Source organism: Ovis aries, chromosome 17 (assembly GCF_016772045.2).
Source record: "Ovis aries strain OAR_USU_Benz2616 breed Rambouillet chromosome 17, ARS-UI_Ramb_v3.0, whole genome shotgun sequence".
NCBI classification, from domain to species: domain Eukaryota; kingdom Metazoa; phylum Chordata; class Mammalia; order Artiodactyla; family Bovidae; genus Ovis; species Ovis aries.
The window spans coordinates 61,980,482-62,001,507 of record NC_056070.1 but is presented as its reverse complement, the minus strand read 5'-3'; the positions used below and the strand labels follow the sequence as shown (position 1 = coordinate 62,001,507).

Genomic DNA, 21,026 nt, shown 5'->3' with positions numbered 1-21,026 from the left:
GCCGCTAGGCAGCCAACTGTCAGTGAGGCGCCATGTTGGGGGCGGGGCTCCCGGCATGCCCCGCGGAGCGGACAATACCGGCCCCGCCCACTCGTCTGGCCCCGCCCACCTACCGAAGGCCCGGGGACAGCCAGGTTGGCTGGATCTCTGCCTAGCCTTTTTCTGCACCTTGCCCTCAGAGTGACCTCCCACGTCCTTTACAGTTCCAGGGCGCCCTACGTCTGCATTACTCCAGGAGAAGAGGGCAGCCTTCCTCTACTCTCCTCCCCTCTGCTCATGTGTGCAACCCTCTCTGGCCTGAGTCCCACCGTGGGCACCTGGGCAGACACATGGAAGTTCACGGGCTGCTTACACGTTTAAATAAGATATATGCAAAAATATGGCTCACAGTAGGTGCTGAAGTTTGTTCATAAGCACTTGGTCGAAATGCACAGTAGGTGCTACATATTCACCACAAATTCTTGTACCCAATAAGCACTCAAAATCTGGTGAAAATAAAGCACTAGTCACAATGTCTGGTGTCTGGACCTTAATAAATGCTCCAAGAGGGAGTTAAAATTATTCTTATATTCTATCACTATTCAACACTGATTGACATACACCTTAAAAATATGCCAGCCATCCCGCTTTTATTAAAAGAAGAAAGGAAAGAACTATGTGTTTAGAGAAAAATGTGTGGGTGACTATGTACTAAGTTGTTAATATGAATTGCCACACAGAGCAGGACTAGCCTGGAATGGCTGAAGTAAGGTTAACTTTGTATTGCTTTTATACTTCCCCAAAAAAAAAAAAAAAGCACTCTTTGGTATCAAAGGACTTGAATGCATATGTCCACCAAAATACCTGCACAGGCCTAGATGTCCATCCATACATGAATGGATAAAGAAGTTGTGGTACATAAATGCAATGGAATATTACTCAGCCCATAAAAAGGAATGCATTTGAGTCAGTTCTAATGAGGAGGATGAACCTAGAGCCTGTTACACACAGTGAAGTAAGTCAGAAAAACAAGGATTGTGTGGTAACCATATATATGAAATCTAGAAAAATGGTACCGATGAACCTATTTGAAGGGCAGCAGTGGAGACACAGACATAGAGAACAACCTGTGGACACAGTGGCAGGAGGAGAGGATGGGACAAACTGAGAAAGTAGCACTGAAACGTATATATTACCATAAGTAAAATTAGATAGCCAGTGGGAACTTGCTGTATGAGGCAGGGAGCCCAAATCAGCTCTCTGTGACAGTCTAGAAGGGTGGGATGTAGAAGGGAGACTCAAGAGGGAGGGTAAATATGTATACCTATCACTGATTCATGTTGGTGTATGGCAGAAACCAATATAACACTGTAAAGCAATTATCCTCCAATTAAAATAAATTTAAAATTTAAAAAACCTGCATAGGGACATTTATAGCAGCTTTATTCATAATTGCCAAAACCAAGATGCCCTTCAGGAAGTGAATGGATAGATAAACTGTGGTACATCTGGACAATGGAATATTATTCAGCACAAAGAAGAAATGACTATCAAACCAGGAGAAGACAATACCCTGTATGATTCCAACTATATCATATTTTGGAAAAGACTAAACTATGGAGATGATAAAAAAGATCATTGGTAGCTAGTGGATGCAGAAAGGAAGGGAGGGATGCAGAAAGGCAGAGCACAGAAATTTTTAGGGCAGTGAACAGTACTCTGTATAATACAGTAATGATGTATACATGAAATTATACATTTTTTCAAAATCATAGAACATACTACACCAAGAGGGAGCCACAGTGGAAAATATGGACTTTAGGCATTATGATGTGCCAGTTCAGTTCATCAGTCATGACAAATGTATCACATGGTGGGGCATGTGAACACGGGAGAGATCATGCACGCATGGGAGCAGGGAGTATGTCTGAAATTTCTGCATCCTCAGTTTTTGTATGTGTGTGTGTGTGTGAACCTAAAACTTTTCTAAAAAATACAAGTTTTCATAAAGAAAGAATGAATGAGAGCATTAAAGAGCATACTTTTTGATCCAGCAATTCAGCTTTGAGGAAGTTGTCTGAAGGAAATTATCAGATTCACAGTCCAGGATGAACACACAGGGATGTGCAGCTCAGTATTGTTTATAAGAGGAAAAATTATAGTCAGATTAAATACCCAACAATGTGGGACTGGTTAACTATTATAATGGTATATCTGAAACATGGAATATTATGATGCCATTCAGAATAATGCTTATAAAGGATATTAATACAAGTGAATGTTGAGGTATTAGTAAATGGAAAAAAATCAGGCTAAAATAGTAAAGAAATTTTGAAATTTAATTGTTTGTTGTTAAGACTGCATTTTAAAAATTACATACATGCATGACTGTAGATGTAGAAGACAGGGAAAGTATCATGTCTGATAATATTTTGGTAAATTTCAGCAGTGCATTTACAGGAGATGCACTACATTTACAGCAGTGCATTGACTGGGAGATGAGTGGTTTGTGCTTTGCAATGTTTTCCAAATTTTCTTTCTCAAGCTTGCATTACTTTTGATAAAACCAAAAAAAAAAAATCTATTGAACCTCTAGGAATGGAGGTACCTCCACTCATATATCTATCATACTATCCTTCTGAGTATTCATTAATATTTGCATTTTACAAGGAACTGAAGCTCAGAATTAAGTGACTTGCACCCACCTAGAAATTGGCAGAATTGAGATTTGAATCCCTGACTGGCTCTATCCTCTTCTGCCTCCCTCCCAAATAAGCAATTCATATACACTGCCCTGTAACAATCTCATGTGCTTTACAACAATTGTTAATTTCATTTTCAGGATATTTATCCCCCATGCATGTGTTAAGCTTCTAGCAAGTGTCAAATCCTGGGAGGTATCCAGAATGGAGATATTATTACCCCTGTTTTCAGCTAGGAAACCAAGGCTCAGTTGGATGCTTTAATCAATATCTCACAGACAGCAAATGTCAAATCTCAGATGCGAACCTAGGTTTGTTTGAATCTATAATCCCAGCTTTCTTTTTTTAAAAACTTTCTCTATTGTATAGGTGTATAGCCAATTAAGAATGTTGTGATAGTTTCAGGTGAACAGCAAAGGGACTCAGCTATACATATACCAAACTCCCCTCCCATCCAGGCTGCCACGTAACATTGAGCAGAGTTCCTAGTGCTATGCAGTAGGTTCTTGTTGGTTATCCATTTTAAATACAGCGATGTGTGCATGTTCATTCCAAACTCCCCAACCATCCCTTCAACCCAGCAACCATAAGTTTATTCTCTAAGTCTGTGAGTCTCTTTCTGTTTTGCTAGTAATTTCATTTGTATCATTTCTTTTTAGATTCCACATATAAGGGATGTCATATAGTATTTCATCTTCTCTGTCTGACTTACTTCATTCAGTATGACAATCTCTAGGTCTATCCATGTTGCTGTAAATGGCATTATTTCATTCTTTTTAATGGCTGAGTAATATTCCATTGTATATATGCACCACATCTTTATCCATTCCTCTGTCAAAGAACATTTCAGTTGGAATCTAAATAGCCTTGTGTGGCTCAAAATAATTCTCCTCCTCATATTGTTTATATTTCAAGATAAGGAGTCAAGATGCCCAGGAATTACAGATCTTTCTTGACCTATGATGGGGTTATGTCCTGATAAACCCATCGTAAGTTGAAAATATAAAAAACAAAGCCTCACTGAACTTCATAGCTTAGCTTACACTACCTTGAAGGTGCTCAGAACACTTACATTGTCTGTAGTTGAGCAAAATCAACTATATCCATTTTCCACCACTGTAAAGTTGAAAAATCTGTAAGTTGAACCATCCTAGGTTGGGGACAGTCCGTATTGCCCTTCACTTCAATGAATTAAAACAGCACATATCCACAGCTGAAAGTCTTTAGACTGCATAATGAATAGTTATTTAATATTTTAGCAACAGTAATTAATTAGTCACTGGACTACATGGCTACCACTGTACCATGAAGAGGCAGCTGATGAATTAATATTTATAGAAGCCCTATGGAAAAAGAGACCATTTACTGGAAATCTCTTAGAACAGATCAGCAAGATGGAAAAGGTCCCTGCTCAAAAGAATTTTATGCTAGAAACCTGGATACAGAGAATCCAAATTTAGTTAAGATCACACACACACACACACACACACACACACACACACACACACACATACCATGCATACAGGAAACAGCCATTCATGGAAGCATATAGAAAGGAAAGGTTTGTGATTTACAACTTATTTTCATTGGAATTGTCCTCTCCACTCTTCTGTTTGAGAACGGGTGCTTGGGATAGGAAAAGGAGCAGGAGAAGGTGTTGTCTGGACAACCCTCTGTTGGAAGCAAAGAAGTCTGAACAAGAAGGAAGAAAAGCCATGAGTAGACTGGACTTCAGTTTCCCCTGGGAGGCATCTCCCCAAGAGAGCGAGCTTGTTGGTAGAGACTGTCTCCCCGCTGCCCCAGCTGCTGACGTGGTGTTCACTGGCCTTGCCTTGAGCTGGGGCCCCTCTGGGATTTTTCAATAGCTCTCCCTTCTGCTAGCTTTCCTGTACCAGCTGACTGTCTAAAATTGAGTCTGTAAGCCTTACCGGGCCCACAAAAATGCAACTGTAGGGTGGGGATAAGTGGTCCTTGATAAGCCTTAATAGAGCTTGAAATAGCTTTAAACAAAGCAGCCATGTTAATTTTTAAGGCCTTTCAAAACACCACGGGAAAAATACATGCCTACATCTGCTACATAACTATATGCACACACATCGACAGAATCTGTGGGGGAGATTGATTATTTCCATCTCACTAATCACAGTCTCAAAGAGGAAACACGCACACCTACTCAAAATCTTTTTTCCAAATGATATGGTTGGCCGTGTTTTCTCTTTTTTTTTTGTAATTTAAGGAAAATTCCTTCAGCTCATAGGAGGGTCTATGAGGCATCGGAGAAAAGAATTTGAAAGAAAAGATATTTGAAAAGCAGAGGGAGAAATTCTCCTGAGAGCTCCCTTAATTACGGTTACCAAGGGAAGAGCCTCCACGTTGATGAAAAGCATCAAGAAGTGCAATCGTCATTGGAGGAATCCGGCACCTTGGAGTTCCAAAAGATGCCACGTCCTCTCTTGCCCCCTTGTGGATACCAGAGGCCTTATTCAATAGGGAAGGGGATATGTGTACACATATAGCTGATTCATGTTGTTATACAGAAGAAACCAACACATTGTAAAACAATGATCCTCCAATTTTAAAAAGCTAGTCCCCACAAAGGAAAAGCAGGCAAAAGGCACAATCCTAGAGTCTGCACAAGAAAAAAGGCAAACACTGTTATCTTTTCATTCATTCAGTATTCCGAGTGCCGGCAAAGTATTAGGTTTGGCACTCCTCCCCTCTAGGAGAAAAGCATCTTTCCTAGCTCCAGCTTAGAATGGGAAAATGACTGGAAACAAGTAATTCCAAAGGGGATGAGAAAGCTAGGGACCTGATTTGAGAAATGAGGAAGGTTCCCCTAAAGGTTTTCCTTTTTTTTATAATTTTGTCCAGGGTGTTTTTGCTCAGGTTTTTTTAGTTTTTTTTTTTTTGGTTTTTTTTTTTTTTTTTTGAGATATAATTGACATAAGTTTGGGCTTTTTTGCTCAGATGGTAAAGAATCTGCCTGCAATACAGGAGACCTGAATTGGATGCTTGTGTTGGCAAATCCCCTGGAGGAGGGCATGGCAACCCATTCCAATATTTTTGCCTGGAAAATCCCATGGATGGAGGAGCCTGGTGGGCTACAGTTCATGGGGCCACAAAGTCGAACACAACTGAGCAACTAAGCACAGCACACAGTTGTGTAAGTTTAAGGTGTACAGTGTAATGATTTGACTTACATCATGAAGTGATTATAACAACGAGTTTATCAAACATCCATTCATCCCATGTACAAACAAAAGAAAAAAGAAGTTTTTTCCTTGTGAAGAGAACTCTTAGGATTTACTCTCCTTAGGCCAGAGCCAATCTTGATCCAAGAGTTACCCAGGCTTCTCCTGGGTTCTTTAGCCCTTGTACAGTTGTTCCTGCTCAGGGTCTTTGCACATGGTAGTCCCTGGCCCAGATTGTGCTTCCCACCTGTTTCACTTGACAAACTCCTATTCATCCTTCAGGTCTCAGCTACCTCAAAGAGAAATTCCTTGGCTCCCCCAAACATGACAAGTCCTCCTGTTTCTCAATCTCTTTGCACAGCATACTTTCTCAGTAGTACCTATTTTGTGCTAAGCCATGTCAGTCGAGTCCAGCTCTTTGTGACCGCATGGACTGTAGCCCACCAGGCTCCCCCTGTCCATGGGATTCTCCAGGCAGGAATATTGGAGTAGGTTGCCATTTCCTCCTTCAGGGGATCTTCCTGACCTAGGGACTGAACCTGAGTCTCTTACAAATCCTGCATTGGCAGGCAGTTCCTTTACCAAGAGCGCCACCTGGGAAGCCCACCTATTTTAACTGCAATTAAATAATTATCAATAAAAATTTAGATGCCCTTGTTAGACTGTATACCTTAAATACATTTTAAAATATATGTTAAATATTTGCATATTTAATCAAATACCTATATATTAATACATATACAAATATATATTAAATGTGCTGTGTTGTACTATGCTTAGTCACTCAGTCGTGTCTGACTCTGCGACCTCATCGACTGTAGCCCACCAGGCTCCTCTGTCCGTGGGGATTCTCCAGGCAAGAATACTGGAGCGGATTGCCATGCCCTCCTCCAGAGGATCTTCCCAACCCAGGGATCAAACTCAGATCTCCCTCATTGCAGGTGGATTCTTTACTGTCTGAGCCACCAGGGGAGCCCAGTATATTAAATACAGTAAATTCTTAGTGCCACTGTATATTTACAGTAGTACCTGTACAGGTGGGAACTGTATATTTAAAGTGTTTAAAATGGTATGTTTTGTTATATATAATTTACCACAAGAAAATAATTCTAGTACTTCCCTGGTGGTACAGTGGATAAGAACTTGCCTGCCAATGCAGGGGACAAGGGTTCGATTCCTGGTTCCGGGGAGATCCCACATGCCACAGCTACTAAGCCCGCATGCTGCAGCTATTGGAGACTGAGCACCCCAGAGCCCATGCTCCACAGCAAGAGAAGTCACCACACCACAACTGGAGAGAGCCTGTGTGTAGCAACAAAGACCCAGAGCAACCAAAAAAATAATGACTAATAATTAAAAATACAATTCTAAAAAAAAAGTATATACTTTAAGTGCTTGGCACATAGTCAGGACAATAGCTTTTGTCATTAGGATCACGCTGATTACCTGAAAGGTAAATGAATAGCAGCAAAGTTAGGTTTCAAATCCAAGTCCATTGGATCTCCAAAGCTACAACTTGAACCTCTATACCATTTTCAATTGACCTGTTTTCAATGAACAGTTTTTGAGCGTAGTCCAAACCTTCTTTGCCCAAGAAATTCCAATTTTATACTTGTACAGTCTATGGGAAATTCAGAACACGATTGCCTTTCCTTACTTTGATACTGTTTTTATTTTGAATTACATACATGGAGCATAGCACTGAGGTGTGTTCAACACTTCGGGCTGCCAAAGGTGGTAATCAGGCTCTGGACTAGAGTAGGAATCCTCCCCAAACCCACGTAACCAGAGCTTGGTGCTTGATGCAGGCTACATAATGGTCCCAAAAAGTGTCCTGTCTTAATCCCTCAACCTCATGCATATTACTTTATATGTCAAAGAGTACTTGGCAGATGTGATTAAGTGTTTTGCTTGCAGGATCCATCCCTGCAGTGGAAGCAGAGTCCTAACCACTGGACTGCTGGGGAAGACCCAGATGTGATAAAGTTAAAGATCTTGAGGGACATCTCTGGTGGTCCAGGGGTTAAGAATCCACCTTCCCATGTAGGGGATGCAGGTTAGATCCCTGGTGGGGGAACTAAGATCCCACATGCCTCAGGGGGTAACTAAGCCCACGAGCCACAAGCAGAAGCCTACACCGGAAAGATCCCATGTGCTGCAACGAAGACACGATGCAACCAAATAAATAAACATTTTTTTTAAGAAAGACCTCAAGGTGGGGAAGGCAGTATAACACAAAAATATATTTGGTCTTTGTCCTGGGTCCTTGGCACAGAGCTCCCAAAGCCCATGCAACTTCCTGAGATGGGAGTATCTTTTGTTATTGGTAAGGAGCTCTTTTTGATCACTCTTGTGATGCCATGGATTAGGGCCTGTCAGCCTCCTCTGTCCATGGAATTTTCCTGGCCAGAATACTGGAGTGGGTAGCCATTTCTTCTCCAGGGGATCTCCCCAACCCAGGGATTGACCCCAGGTCTCCCACGTTGCAGGTGGATTCTTTATGGTCTGAGCTACCAGGGAAGCCCCTTTTTGACCACACCCAAGTTAATGAGTTGACTTAGGGTCAGACTCTAGCCTCAGGATAGGGATGGTCACCAGAAAGACCAAGGGATTAGAAGGCTGGAACTTTCAGCCCAACCGACTTAAGGAAAGGCAGGGAAGTGGCGGTAGTGCTAGTGACCAAGTTCTATATAAAACCCTTGAATAAGATTTGATGAGCTTCTTGACTGATGAACATATCAAGAGGTGCTGGAAATAGTATACCCAGAGAGGGTTCAGTGCTCCCAGCACCACCCTTACTTACTTTGCTCCATTTATGGCTTCCTGAGTTGTACCTTTTATTGCAAACTGGTGAATGGAAGTGAAGTGTTCCTCTGAGTTGAGAGCCGTTATAGCAAACTATCAAAGCTGAGGATGGATTTTTAAGAATCCTCTATTTGTAGCTCAAACAGAAGTGTGGGTCTGACCCAGGGACCCAGTACTTGTGATTGGTATCTGACGTGAGGGGCAGTCTTGGGTATTGAGCCTTAATTTTTGGGTCCATGCTAATTCCAAGTAGTTAAGTGTCAGAACGGGACTGTAGGACATTCAGCTGGTATCTGCGGAGAACTGGAGAATTGCTTGGTGTGGGAAAATCCACACATTTTGGTGTCAGAAGTATTGTGAGTGGAGAAACTATCTTCACAAGGAGATACCCTGGATTTTCCAGTTGGGATGTAATCACACTGGTCTTTGAGATCGAGGGTCAGAGAAAGCTGATATGACAGAAGAACCTGGGCTGGAGCACCTGGGAGGAAGGGATCCCAAGTCACGGGAGATGGATGGACACTCACTACCGTAGGCTTGACACTAACCCACTGAAACTGGCTTTGGACTTCTGACCTCCAGAACTCTAAGAGAATGTACTTAAGTCACAGACTGTGGTAACTTATTACAGCAGCAACGGAGAGGTGTTTGGATGCTAAGGAAAAAGGATCTCAGACACAGGGTTCCCAGCCTTGTTCTCTACAAGCAGTCCTACCCTAAGCATTGCACAGATGCACCAGAGCTACAGGAAGCAGATGGATGGAAAGGAAGGACATCTGAGACGGAAATACTGAGGACTTTGCTGCTGGTCCAGCGGTTAAGACTCCGAGCTTCCACTGTAAGGGGCATGGGTTCAATTCCTTGTCAAGGAACCAAAATCCCAAATGCTGTCAGCATGGCAAATGTATTTTAAAAAAAAAAAAAGAAAAAAAGAAATATCAAAGAATCTGGAACCTTGCAAAGGAGCTAGTAGAGTGGTACTAACTATGATTTTGGAATCCTTGGTGTCCCTGACATATTAGAATGAATCTGTGATGTGAAAGCCATTTGCCATGTTGCTACTGAGACGCTATCTTCACGTTCGTTCTCTGGTGAGAGAAAAATGAAGTGTCCAGAGGGTGCAGGACATATCTGACACAGCAACAGACTGAATGTAGTAGCACGCATGAGAAGCCAGCTGTCTTCCATAAACCCAGAAGTTAAGAAATTTGCAAAACCATGAAACAATGCCATTTTGTTTTGGAAATTATTTTTCACAAAAATATTGCATTAACATGGAATGGTTTGTCATTTAAATACAAATATTTTAATAATTATTTGGTCTTAAGATGGTATACTATCAACAGACATAACTCACATGAACAAAAAACTCTTTATCACTAATAATTTAAGACCATAAAGAGCTCTGGAGACCAAAAAAGAAAACTCAGTCTTTAATGTACGTAAAAATTTCTTGTGGTGATTTTTATAATCACATTTATATTAATAAAATAACATTTTATCCACATGACTTTTGCATATTTATGATTATTTCAAGACTCTTATGTTGCTCTCTTGAATATTCTACCCATCTCTCTCATAAACCTTCATGGACTTCCCTGGTGGCTCAGACAGTAAAGCGTCTGTCTACAATGTGGGAGACCCAGATTCGATCCCTGGGTCGGGAAGATCCCCTGGAGAAGGAAATGGCATTCCACTCCAGTACTATTGCCTGGAAAATCCCACGGACAGAGTAGCCTGGTAAGCTATAGTCCATGGGGTCACAAGAGTCAGACTTCACACGACTGAGCGACTTCACTTTCACTTTCTTTCATAAACAGCACATGAATGTTCAAACAAATCAACACGAAGTATTAAAACATTTCATAAATCTTAATAGATGAACAGATTTTTTGGTAGTGCAGTCGCTAAGACTTCTCGTTCCCAAGGCAGGGGACCCAGGGTCAGTCCCTGGTTCAGGAACTAGACCCGGTGCAGCAAAACCACCACCACCACCCTGTTATCAAAAAAAAAAAAAAATCTTGTCATTTTTCACCTATTGCTAAACTGAAGTCTGACTACTTCATTTAGTGAGTCTGTAAGGTAACGGGCACTCTCAAGTTGGTACAACCTTCATGGAGGGTAGTGTACTTTGGCACCATTTACCCGAACAGCCTATGGCTTCCCAGGTGGCTCAGTGGGTCTGCTGGCAATGTGGGAGACGTGGGTTCGAACCCTGAATCAGGAATTGGCAACCACTCCAGTGTTCTTGCCTAGAAAATCCTATGGACAGAGAAGCTTGGCAGGCAACAGTCCATGGGTGAGACACAGATGGACACACCTGAGTCGGACACAAATGAGCGTAACCACAACGGCTTAGTAAGTTCTCTAAGCAAACTTTTCCTGGTACTTGCTCATCTGTATGCATATTCCAGACTGTAACTCTCAGGCACCCACTGCTGAGTCTACTTTAACCAAAAAAAGAAAAAGTGGGGAAAAACAGCTGTCTTACAGAGCCATTACAGAGGTGTGTCTAGGCTGTGGGAATGGCATTGCCAAGCTCCTTTCCTGGGAACTGCATTTAGCATTTCAGGTAAAGAACCATTGCTGTGAACTGTGAGCACCTGTGTTTTATATCATTTTATACCTGTTAGCAAGATATGTCATAAGGTAATTTCACTTTATGCCATTTTAGCTTACAAAAGGTTTCAGAGGAGTACTCTACTTATAGATAGCAGTGAAAACCTACCAGTTCTTATCCATGTAGTTAGTACAGACTCATTCAGTGATGACTGGGGAAATCCCACTGTTTTGTATTGGTACGTGCCTGGTGAAAAAGCTGAAAAGACACTAAGGAAGCTAAGAATGCTTATCCGAAGAGGAGACTCCTCTGCAGTTTACAGCCCCCAATCCCACTCCTTTTAATAGAGGCTAATGTCCCATTAAGTTGGCTATAAGTCATACCACACCTAGAGGCAGATCAAAAAAAAAAAAAAGACACAAAGGAAATGACAAGTTATTTAATTAGGTTCTTTGCAAGAAGTTCAGAATACTACTTTGTGAGGATAAATTCCATTTGTGAGAGCAAACACAGAGCGGAGGTAGCCCTGGAGCTGAGGGACAGCTTTGATTCTTCGCAGAATTTGCGAGTCCACAGCCTTCTGGTCAACCTTGCGCTGCTCTGTGATCTCGTATTTCTAAAGAAAAAGAAAAATCATTAAAAAAAACTCGGCCCAAGAACCAAACTCCTCATAAGAAATCCTCTTTCACAAGTACTCAGTTCTGGGGATATTCAGAAGGCAATTCTGATAATCCTCTTTGGAGAGCTGTGAAACATAACCTATTTTAATATATAACAACCAGTTTTACCCTTTTGCCTACTTTTATATAATATAAAAGGATAAATGATCTATAATTCCCAGGAAAACAGTAGTTCACAGAGTTTCATCAAAACCTCAGGCTTCTGAATTGAACTCCTAGCTGCCAACTAGGAATCCAGCACACTACCATTTATTATTATTTAATATTATTTCCCAGATATTCCTCACTCGTTATTTACAGCCTTTCTTTTTAACAGTTCTTAACCTTATTTATTTTTACTCCCAACAGAGGAGCCAGAGTTACCAAAGGCAAAGACAGAACTAGCAGCTTACCTCTCTCTCTGTGTCGAAGATCTCACCCTCCTGGTGTCTGGGTTTACGCAGCTTCTTCTTCTTGAAGTAAGTGTCAGTGAGATATTCTGGAATTTTCACACCACTGATATCGATTTTGGTGGAGGTGGCAATGACAAATTTCTGGTGTGTTCTACGCAGAGGAACTCGATTGAGGGATAGAGGCCCTGGGGGTGGGGGAGGATCAATATAATGAGGGAAAGGAGCAAATGGTCAAGACCTGACTGGATTTGAAAAAAATATCTGCTGACAAAGGTTCTAGCTTTTTTCTAGGTCAGAAGAAATTCCAAACTGCTTTCCACTGCCAGCATCAAGGCTTTTTTCAGGAGGTGTGGCTTCCCCCATCCCTCACACCTTAAGTTACCCAGACCACCCCTCCCATCTTTAAGCATACAGGTTGGTTAAAAAAATAAAATCACCAGTGCCTCATGAAAAATTCAAACTGAGGACTTCTAGGAACTCCATCCTGGGGCCAAGTGGCAAACCAATCACAGGCCTTGTACAGTATTCCTTGGAATTAGCAGACAAACACTCTGCATTACAGGTGGCAATTACTTTATGATATGCCACATTATCATAAAGTTAAATACCTGCTCCCTTAGAATGCATTTGTACACAGGCAATGAAATAGGCTAAAGAATCTCACGGCACTGAAACCTCTATTTAGGTTCCCACCTAAGCAAAATGTATACTTCAGGCTTTTAAAAACACAATTCAAGAGAGTAGTTTCTAAGAGTTTTCATCACAAAGAAAGAACTTTTAAACTTGTCTACTATGGTAATTATTTCATAATATATATATTAATAAATCAAATCATCATATTGTACACCTTCAACTCCTAAGAGTGATGCATATAAGTTATTTCTAAACAAAACTGAAGATAGGGAGAGCTGCAAATTTCAAAGAATACTAAATCCAAGGACTTTCTTACCAGTCACAAGTAGCAAGCCACTGCCCAGCTGCTTCAGGAAAACGACCCTCTGTAAATTAAAAAGAAATGTTACATGGCTTCACAAATAAAACCTGACTTCTAACTTAATCAAATCACAGACTAACTTTGTTAAAGCAAATTTCTACCTATGTATAGATACAACAGTTCTGGAAGGAATTATACCAAACTACTAACAAGGGTGACTCTAGGATATAAGCAGTAATTCGGTGTGCCTTTTTTAACTTAGCAGCCACCACCTTTAACAATGCAAATAAATATCCTTCAACTCTAATTCTATGCCTGCAATTTCATTCTAAGGAAGTAACTCAAACATATTTTTTGAGTACAGGGACACCTGAATCATTTGTAACTAGTATTACCAAAAACAGGAAAAGGTACTCACTTATCTGTTATAGACTAGACACATGATGCTAGGGACTGGATTGTTGGTTCTGTTATGGAGCATCCCATCTCGCCCACGGGACCTCCTGCTGCTAGATGCAGTTAACACAGGCAAACCAATCCCATCCCAAGTGCCAGCGTATTTGGATGCAGTAACTCCGGGCAGCTGAACTCACCTTGCCTCTGTGGCGCCCAGTGAGGATGATCAGAATAGTCCCAGGAGTGATGCTGGCACGCAGCTTCCTCACATGCTTACTGAAGGGTTTTTTGCCATGACTCAACAGTTTCCGAGGCACATCTTCCGTAGGGTAATACCTAGGCTGGAGAAAGCCCATAGGTCCAACTTATTAAAGTAAGCTAATCAAGTCAGTAGAGCTGGTTCCTGGGTAGGTAAAACCTTTACTACAGTCTTGCAGTTAGTTGAAACACTTTTGTTTACACTATTGCATTTCACTTCTAAGATTTTAAAAGTAGAAAAGGTCAGTGCTGCTTTATTAGCTTTTCATGCAAGAACACAGGGTAGAAACTGAGAGAGCTGTGTGTTCAAGCAGAGGGAAAGATCCAGCAAGTAAATCTGGGGTCAAACCAAACTTTAGTGTACTGCATGGCTTATGCACTGTCGTGCAGCAGCCATTCTCAAGCTTTTCTAAGGTTTCTGACTCTGCTGTAAACCACATTTCAGAAAACAAAGGCCTGACACATTCTGTTTGCTATGAAAAAACCAAGGCTTGTTTTCCAATTAAAATATGTTCACACACATCACACTAACATGCATGACTTCCACATCATTCACAAAGAAAAACAAACTGTATAGAACCAAAGATACTAGCTTAGATCATCAAGACTGCCAGTTCATTTATTATAAAAATAAGACCCCACAGACAAGTAACAGACCCTATGACAAGTAACTCACAACAATCTAATTCTATCATTTTAGTGGACACTTCTGCTTTTACCACAAACATGAATGGCTAACAGAAAAATCAGCTCACAAAACCTTTGATAAGAAGAAATCAAAGTGCCATTTTTGCTCTTGTGCAGTAATATTCAACTGCGCAGAGTGAAATACCTCTGGGAATAGTCCCATAATGGAAATCAGAGCAAACCTTTCTTTTTCACAGAGAAAATGTTGTGTCTTGAGCATGGTAAAGAGGGGCCAAGAAACACAGCTTTAGTGGACAAACGTTCTATAGGTCTGGCCGCATTTCTAGGCTCTGTGCAGGGTAAATTTCACAAACCCGAGACACGAAACTTTATTCCAGCTTTATAAGAAACAAAAGCGCAGAGAAGTAACTCTGCTGAGGAATAGTAATAAGTGAACTCGCTCAGTCCTGTCGGACTCTTTGCGACCCCGTGGACTGTAGCCCACCAGGCTCCTCCATCCATGAGATTCTCCAGGCAAGAATACTGGAGTGGGTTGCCATTTCCTTCTCCAGGGGATCTTCCCGACCCAGGGATGGAACATAGGTCTCCCGCACTGCAGGCAGATGCTTTAACCTCTGAGCCACCAGGGAAGTAATAAAGCCAAGTCATAAACCCAAAACTTGCTACCCTCCATTAGTAATCCTCTGGTAAACACAAACTTCCAGAACCTTGAGCACACACAAAAATGCTCACAAGATACAACTCAACTCCCAACTTAAGATCTCCAAATCTTACCATTTTGCGAAGTTTGACCACTCGGGTACCACCGTTCTTGTCGCCACCAACTGGTTTTGTGACAGTAGCAAGGGCACGAACCTTCTTTTTCTTTTCGACCTATGAGGAGACAAACACATCACAAAGTCAGAGGCAGACAAACATTTTAAGCTTAAGAAAATACCCAATGAGTTCCCCTCATCCCTTACCTTGGATTTAGGTGCTGAATATTTTCTCTTGTACAAGGCCTTTCTGGAGTACATGGCTGATCGGGAATATCTGCCAATTCCTCTGACCAGGACAGGATTTCGGCTGCAGTGGGGCTTCCCCTTCTTAACCTTCTTCACCTTTTCCACCTTTTTAGCCTTCTTGCCAGCATCAGCCTTCTTGGCTTCAGGTTTTTTCTCCTTAGTATCTGGCTTCTCAGCCTTTTCACCCGCCATCTACCAACACATTTTTCTTTTTTAAGGCATTTCACCAGTTATCCCATAGCTATACACTGACAGGCCTCCCAAACTACAAGTTCTCATCCTCCAAGTAGCTAAAACGTCCTTTTCATTCTTCCCACTCTTAAGATACAGGCCTTCCTCCTAATCCCACGTTTGCAACAACATCCGTAATGGTGTAATTTTTAGGTTGTCTCCCACAATACACTATAACCTCTTCGACGAGCCGAAGACACCTCACGCCCGTTAAGTGTTTGCTGCATATTTTGATGTCACAGGTCCTTATTCCATTATTTCTATTTTGCAAATTAAAAATTCTAGGCACAGGCCAAAACAATTTCCAAAGCCAGGAAGCAGCGAAACTCTAACTTGAAATCGCTCGCTTTCAGGACTGTTCTTACCAGACTGCCTCATTCAAGAAATTCGGTTTAGGAGGCGAAGACACACACACACAAAGTCCAAACTAAGCCCAGAGAGAAAAAAACGCAAAGCCCCGGAGCAGACTTCCGGCCCGCGGACTGGGCAAGAGGAGAAAGCAGCATTTGGCCTCACCCTCAAATCCACAACGTGGCAGAGACAAACTAGGTTGCGTATTCTGGCACCCAGATTGGGGATTCCGGAGCGCGCGCCGCCGCTCTACTCCCTGCGGCCCCGCTAGTCCGCTACGAATCCCTGGAAGGGCCCTGTTTCCCCAGTACAGGAAGGTGGCGAGCAACCGGAGCCTCTACAACATTCCACCTCACCCTCTTCGTACCCTACCGTAAACCCAAGAGAGAGAAATGAAGCGTCCGGGAGGCCTCTCAGAAGGTCCCGAGGGTGTCTGACCCTTGCAGATGTCGACTTGATACCCTCTCGGCTAGGATGGCGAAGGATTGGGATCTTGAAATCTAGTCCTGAAGAGACATACCACCATTCTTACCTTGCAAGATGGGAAAGAGAACTAAGATCCTGGCTTCCGGTCTATAAGGAATGAGTTTCACTTCCTTCCGGGTCTGAGGCATTATGGGAAATGTAGTTCAGCCTCTTTGGTACTGTATACAGGACTGATTTTCTCAGGAGGCGAAAGTGGAGAATACGTTTTCTGAAAATGCTTCATTTTATAGACTAGTAGAATTCTCAGAGTACTTTTGGGAACGGGCCTAAAGTTGAAACTTTTATTTTGCCTACCAAAGATATTAGAAAGCATTACCATTTTAAATAGTAAGAAAGTATAGATGAATGGGTATATCTTTCCTTTTGTCCTTTGCTTTTTGTCTCTCTTCTTTTCACAGCTATTTGTAACGCCTCCTCAGACAGCCATTTTGCTTTTTTGCATTTATTTTTCTTCAGTTCAGTTCAGTCGCTCAGTCGTGTCTGACTCTTTGCGACTCCATGAATCGCAGCACGCCAGGCCTCCCTGTCCATCACCATCTGCCAGAGTTCACTCAGACTCAAGTCCATCGAGTCCGTGATGCCATCCAGCCATCTCATCCTCGGTCGTCCCCTTCTCCTCCTGCCCCCAATCCTTCCCAGCATCAGAATCTTTTCCAGTGAGTCAACTCTTCACATGCGGTGGCCAATCTTAATCCCTGTCTCCTGTACAATGTCACGAACCTCCATCCATAGTTCATCAGGCACTCTGTCTGTTAGATCCAGTCCCTTAAATCTATTTCTCACTGCCAGTGTATAGTCATAGGGATTTGATTTAGGTCATACCTGAATGGTCTAGTGGTTTTCCCCACTTTCTTCAATTTAAGTCTGAATTTGGCAACAAAGAGTTCATGATCTGAGCCACAGTCAGTTCCCAGTCTTGTTTTTGCTGACTGTATAGAGCGTCTCCATCTTTTGGCTGCAAAGAATATAATCAATCTGATTTTGGTGTTGTCCATATGGTGATGTCCATGTGTAGAGTCTTCCCTTGCATTGTTGGAAGAGGGTGTTTGCTATGATCAGTGCGTTCTCTTGGCAGAACTCAATTAGCCTATGCCCGGCTTCATTCTATACTCCAAGGCCAAATTTGCCTGTTACTCCAGGTGTTTCTTGACTTCCTACTTTTGCATTCCAGTCCCCTATAATGAAAAGGACATCTTTTTTGGGTGTTAGTTCTAGAAGGTCTTGTAGGTCTTCATAGAACCGTTCAACTTCAGCTTCTTCACCATTACTGGTCAGGGCATAGATTTGGATTACTGTGATATTGAATGGTTTGCCTTGGAAATGAACAGAGATCATTCTGTCATTCTTGAGATTGCATCCAAGTACTGCATTTCGGACTCTTTTGTTGACCATGATGTCTACTCCATTTCTTCTAAGGGATTCCTGCCCACAGTAGTAGATATAATGGTCATCTGAGTTAAATTCACCCATTCCAGTCCATCTTAGTTCGCTGATTCCTAGAATGTTGATGTTCACTCTTGCCATCTCCTGTTTGAGCACTTGCAATTTTCCTTGATTCGTGGACCTAACATTTCAGATTCTTGGGCAATATTGCTCTTTACAGCATCAAACCTTGCTTCTATCACCAGTCCCATCCACAACTGGGTGTTGTTTTTGCTTTGGCTCCATCCCTTCTTTCTTTCTGGAGTTATTTCTCCACTGATCTCCAGTAGCATATTGGGCACCTACCAACCTGGGGAGTTCCTCTTTCAGTATCCTATCATTTTGCCTTTTCTTACTGTTCATGGGGTTCTCAAGGCAAGAATACTGAAGTGGTTTGCTATTCCCTTCTCCAGTGGACCACATTCTGTCAGACCTCTCCACCATGACCTGCCTGTCTTGGGTGGCCCCCCACAGCATGGCTTAGTTGCATTGAATTAGACAAGGCTGTGGTCCGTTTGATCAGATTGGCTAGTTGTCTGTGATTGTGGTTTCAGTCTGTTTGCCCTCTGATGCCCTCTCTCAGCGCCTACGATCTTATTTGGGTTTTGCTTATCTTGGACGTGGGGAAGCTCCTCTCTGCCACTCCGGCGCTATTGCAGCCACCACTCCTGCACCGTGGACCCATTTGAAGGACCCATCTGAAGGACCCATCTGAATGTAGAGTTCCAAAGAATAGCAAAGAGAGATAAGAAGCCTTCCTCAGAGATCAATGCAAAGAAATAGAAGAAAACAATAGAATGGGAAACACTAGAGATCTCTTCAAGAATATTAGAGATACCAAGGGAAAGTTTCATGCAAAGATGGGCTCAATAAGGGACAGAAATGGTCTGGACCTAACAGAAGCAGACGATATTAAGGAGAGGTGGGAAGAATACACAGAAGAACTGTACAAAAAAGATCTTCATGACCCAGGTAATCATGATGGTGTGATCATTCACCTAGAGCCAGACATCCCGGAATGTGAAGTCAAGTGGGCCTTAGGAAGCATCACTAAAAACAAAGCTAGTGGAGGTGATGGAATTCCAGTTGAGCTATTTCAAATCCTAAATGATGATGCTATGAAAGTGTTGCACTCAATATGCCAGCAAATTTGGAAAACTCAGCAGTGGCCACAGGACTGGTAAAGGTCAGTTTTCATTCCAATCCCAAACAAAGGCACTGCCAAAGAATGCTCAAACTACCGCACAATTGCACTCATCTCACGTGCTAGTAAAGTAACGCTCAAAATTCTCCAAGCCAGGCTTCAGCAATGTGTGAACCATGAACTTCCAGATGTTCAAGCTGGTTTTAGAAAAGGCAGAGGAACCAGAAATCAAATTGCCAACATCTGCTGGATCATGGAAAAAGCAAGAGAGTTCCAGAAAAACATCTATTTCTGCTTTATTGACTATGCCAAAGCTTTTGACTGTGTGGATCACAATAAACTGTGGAAAATTCTTCAAGAGATGGGAATACCAGAACAACCTGACCTGCCTCTTGAGAAATCTGTATGCAGGTCAGGAAGCTACAGTTAGAACTGGATATGGGACAACAGACTGGTTCCAAATAGGAAAAGGAGTATGTCACGGCTGTATATTGTCACCCTGCTTATTTAACTTATATGCAGAGTACATCAAGAGAAACTCTGGGCTGGAGGAAGCACAAGCTGGAATCAAGATTGCCATGAGAAATATCAATAACCTCAGATATGCAGATGACACCACCCTTATGGCAGAAAGTAAAGAGGAACTCAAGAGCCTGTTGATGAAAGTGAAAGAGGAGAGTGAAAAAGTTGGCTTAAAGCTCAACATTCAGAAAACTAAGATCATGGCATCCAGTCCCATCACTTCATGGGAAATAGATAGGTAAACAGTGGAAACAGTGCCTGACTTTTTTGGGGGAGAGCTCCAAAATCACTGCAGATGGTGACTGCAGCCATGAAATTAAAAGATGCTTACTCCTTGGAAGGAAAGTTATGACCAACCTAGACAGCATATTAAAAAGCAGAGATATTACTTTGTCAACAAAGGTCCGTCTAGTCAAGGCTATGTTTTTTCCAGTAGTCATGTATGGATGTGAGAGTTGGACTGTAAAGAAAGCTGAATGCCAAAGAATTGATGGTTTTGAACTGTGGTGTTGGAGAAGACTCTTGAGAGTCCCTTGGACTGCAAGGAGATCTAACCAGTCCATCCTAAAGGAGATCAGTCCTGGGTGTTCATTGGAAGGACTGATGTTGAAGCTGAAACTCCAATACTTTGGCCACCTGATGTGAAGAGTTGACTCATTTGAAAAGACCCTGATGCTGGGAGGGATTGAGGGCAGGAGGAGAAGGGGACGACAGAGGATGAGATGGTTGGATGGCATCACCGACTCAATGGACATGGGTTTAGGTAGACTCCGGGATTTGGTGATGGACAGGGAGGCCTGGTGTGCTGCGGTTCACGGAGTTGCAAAGAGTCGGACATGACTGTGAGACTGAACTGAACTGATAGACAGATGAATGAGCTTCCCAGGTGGCGCTTGTGGTAAAGAACACACCTCCCAATGCTGGAGATGCAAGAGACATGGTTGGATTTCTGGGTCTGGAAGATTCCCTGGAGGAGGGCTTGACAACCTGCTCCAGTATTCTTGCCTGGAGAATTCGATGGCCAGAGAAGCCTGGTGGGCTATAGTTCACGGGGTCCCACAGAGTTGGACAGGACTGGAAGGACTTAGCACATAGATGGATGAAGGACTTATCCTAAATAAAGTGAAACCTATCCGATGAAAGGCTAGATGGGAACCTTCCAGGGACATTTTCTCCACAATCACCTAAAGCCTGTATTGCCTAATCAGACTACAGCCTGTGCTCAATGACAGCAGGTCTAAAAAGCTAGAATTTGTTTTACCGTATTTATTGAAATATAGTTGATTTACAATGGTGTGCCAGTCTTTGGTGTATGACAAAG

At 42.3% G+C, this 21,026-nt stretch overlaps 1 protein-coding gene across 5 annotated transcripts; it reads right to left on the bottom strand.

Annotated features, from left to right (window-relative positions):
* Positions 1–11,661: 11,661 nt before the first annotated feature.
* Positions 11,662–16,715, bottom strand: RPL6 (ribosomal protein L6). 5 transcript variants are annotated; one of them, XM_004017402.5, is made up of 7 exons: positions 16,664–16,715; positions 15,508–15,741; positions 15,320–15,418; positions 13,837–13,980; positions 13,259–13,307; positions 12,310–12,494; positions 11,662–11,853 (listed from the first exon to the last, which is right to left on the bottom strand). In XM_004017402.5, the coding sequence occupies exons 2-7, from the start codon at positions 15,739–15,741 to the stop codon at positions 11,701–11,703; spliced, it is 864 nt and encodes a 287-aa protein (XP_004017451.1). In that variant the 5' UTR covers positions 16,664–16,715; the 3' UTR covers positions 11,662–11,700. The 5 variants fall into 5 exon arrangements, with proteins under 5 accessions (XP_004017451.1, XP_011953280.1, XP_060256780.1 ...); XM_012097890.3 differs by having other exon boundaries at positions 16,297–16,682; XM_060400797.1 differs by having other exon boundaries at positions 16,499–16,682.
* Positions 16,716–21,026: the final 4,311 nt, after the last annotated feature.